At 36.5% G+C, this 1,618-nt stretch overlaps 1 protein-coding gene across 1 annotated transcript; it reads left to right on the forward strand.

Annotated features, from left to right (window-relative positions):
• Positions 1-212: 212 nt before the first annotated feature.
• LOC141679469 (uncharacterized) lies at positions 213-1,371 on the forward strand. Its single transcript, XM_074485965.1, has 2 exons — positions 213-316; positions 411-1,371. The coding sequence occupies exons 1-2, from the start codon at positions 213-215 to the stop codon at positions 1,369-1,371; spliced, it is 1,065 nt and encodes a 354-aa protein (XP_074342066.1).
• Positions 1,372-1,618: the final 247 nt, after the last annotated feature.

The raw sequence follows: 1,618 nt of genomic DNA on the forward strand, positions 1-1,618 counted from the left end.
AAACATAACTAATATTTTAAATTCAAGGTTTATAACACGTTATCAGCACGAGTCTCTGCCAACTAAAGCTTTATTCTCGAAAGAGCTACGACTTATTCTGAGCCACGAGTCCCTATCAACTAAAACTATTTCATAAAAAAGGTACGTTTTCTTTTCCTCATTTTATTCTAAATATCATTACATATTTATGTTACTGATTGAAATCTATAAAGATGGCTATGCCGTCAAATAATACTATAAAGATGGCTCTGCCGTCAAGTAATACTACTATAAAGATGGCGTTGCCGTCAAGTAATAATCAAAATTTTTCTGTCCGGTTATGCCGTCGTAACTTTTGTATAAAGTTATTATTTCAACTTGCCTGTTTAAATATTATGTAACATATTATATCTTATTTAAAATCTATTCAGAATGGCGAATCTTACAAAATTAGAGTTTGTTGCCTTGGATGTTTCGGGGAATAATTGTTTGTCATGGGTCCTTGATGCGGAATTACACCTTAGTGCTAATGGCCTAAAAGATATTATTGACCCGGAAAAAATCCCAACTGTTGAACAAAATGCAAAAGCGATTATCTTTCTTAGGCATCACATCCACGAAGATCTAAAATCTAAATACCTCACTATCAAAAATCCACTCACCCTTTGGAATAATCTCAAGGATAGATTTGACCACCAGAAACTTGTTCACTTGCCATCTGCCCGATATGACTGGATTAATTTGAGGTTACAAGATTTCAAATTTGTAGCTGAAATGATTGAAAAGACCCTTTCAACCTTTCACCCCGACACTATGATCCTGGCTCAACAATATAGCGAGCATAATTTTCAGAAATATGGCGAGCTGATATCTCTCCTTCTTGTGGCTGAAAAGAATAATGAGTTGCAACTGAAAAATCATCAGATACGTCCCACAGGCTCTGCCCAAGTACCTGAAGTACATAGCACGTCATTCCTGAAGAATGAACGTGGGAAAGGGCATAGAGGAGGACGGGGTTATGGACGAAACCATGGACGTGGAAATTTTCGTGGTCGGTTTCACAATCAATATCATTCTGGCCACCTGAAGTGGCAACGTGATGGTTACAACTCTGGCCACCAGAAATGCCAACGTGAAGTGCCAAATAAAAGAAAGGCACCCCAAGAAGGAGAGAACCGAGGCATCTGTCATAGGTGCGGATCTGAGGGGCACTGGCAATGTACTTATCGCACACCCAAACATCTTATTGATCTCTACGAGTCATCCAAAAGGAATAATGGAAAGAAAGTAGAAACCAACTTCGCTAATTATAATCTAGTTAATGAACCAGTCAATAAGGCCTCAAATGAAATAGACACTGGTGCTAATCTTTATTATGGTTTAGACGACTAGACTTCATATGTATTGTCTTGCTTTACTTATTTCCTTTGTGTTTTACTTATTTCCATTATGTACTCATTTTATGTACTTATTTCATGTTGTTGTTCTATGTACTCGGTGTATTTTTAATAAAGATGTTTTTTGTTTATATATGTATAGAGATGGAAGATATATGCATTGTTGATTGCGCAACCACACACACTATTTTACAGAGTTAGAAATACTTCTCACAATTAACTAAAACCAACTCACATGTCTG

The sequence above is a fragment of the Apium graveolens genome, chromosome 8 (assembly GCF_009905375.1).
Source record: "Apium graveolens cultivar Ventura chromosome 8, ASM990537v1, whole genome shotgun sequence".
NCBI classification, from domain to species: Eukaryota; Viridiplantae; Streptophyta; class Magnoliopsida; order Apiales; family Apiaceae; genus Apium; species Apium graveolens.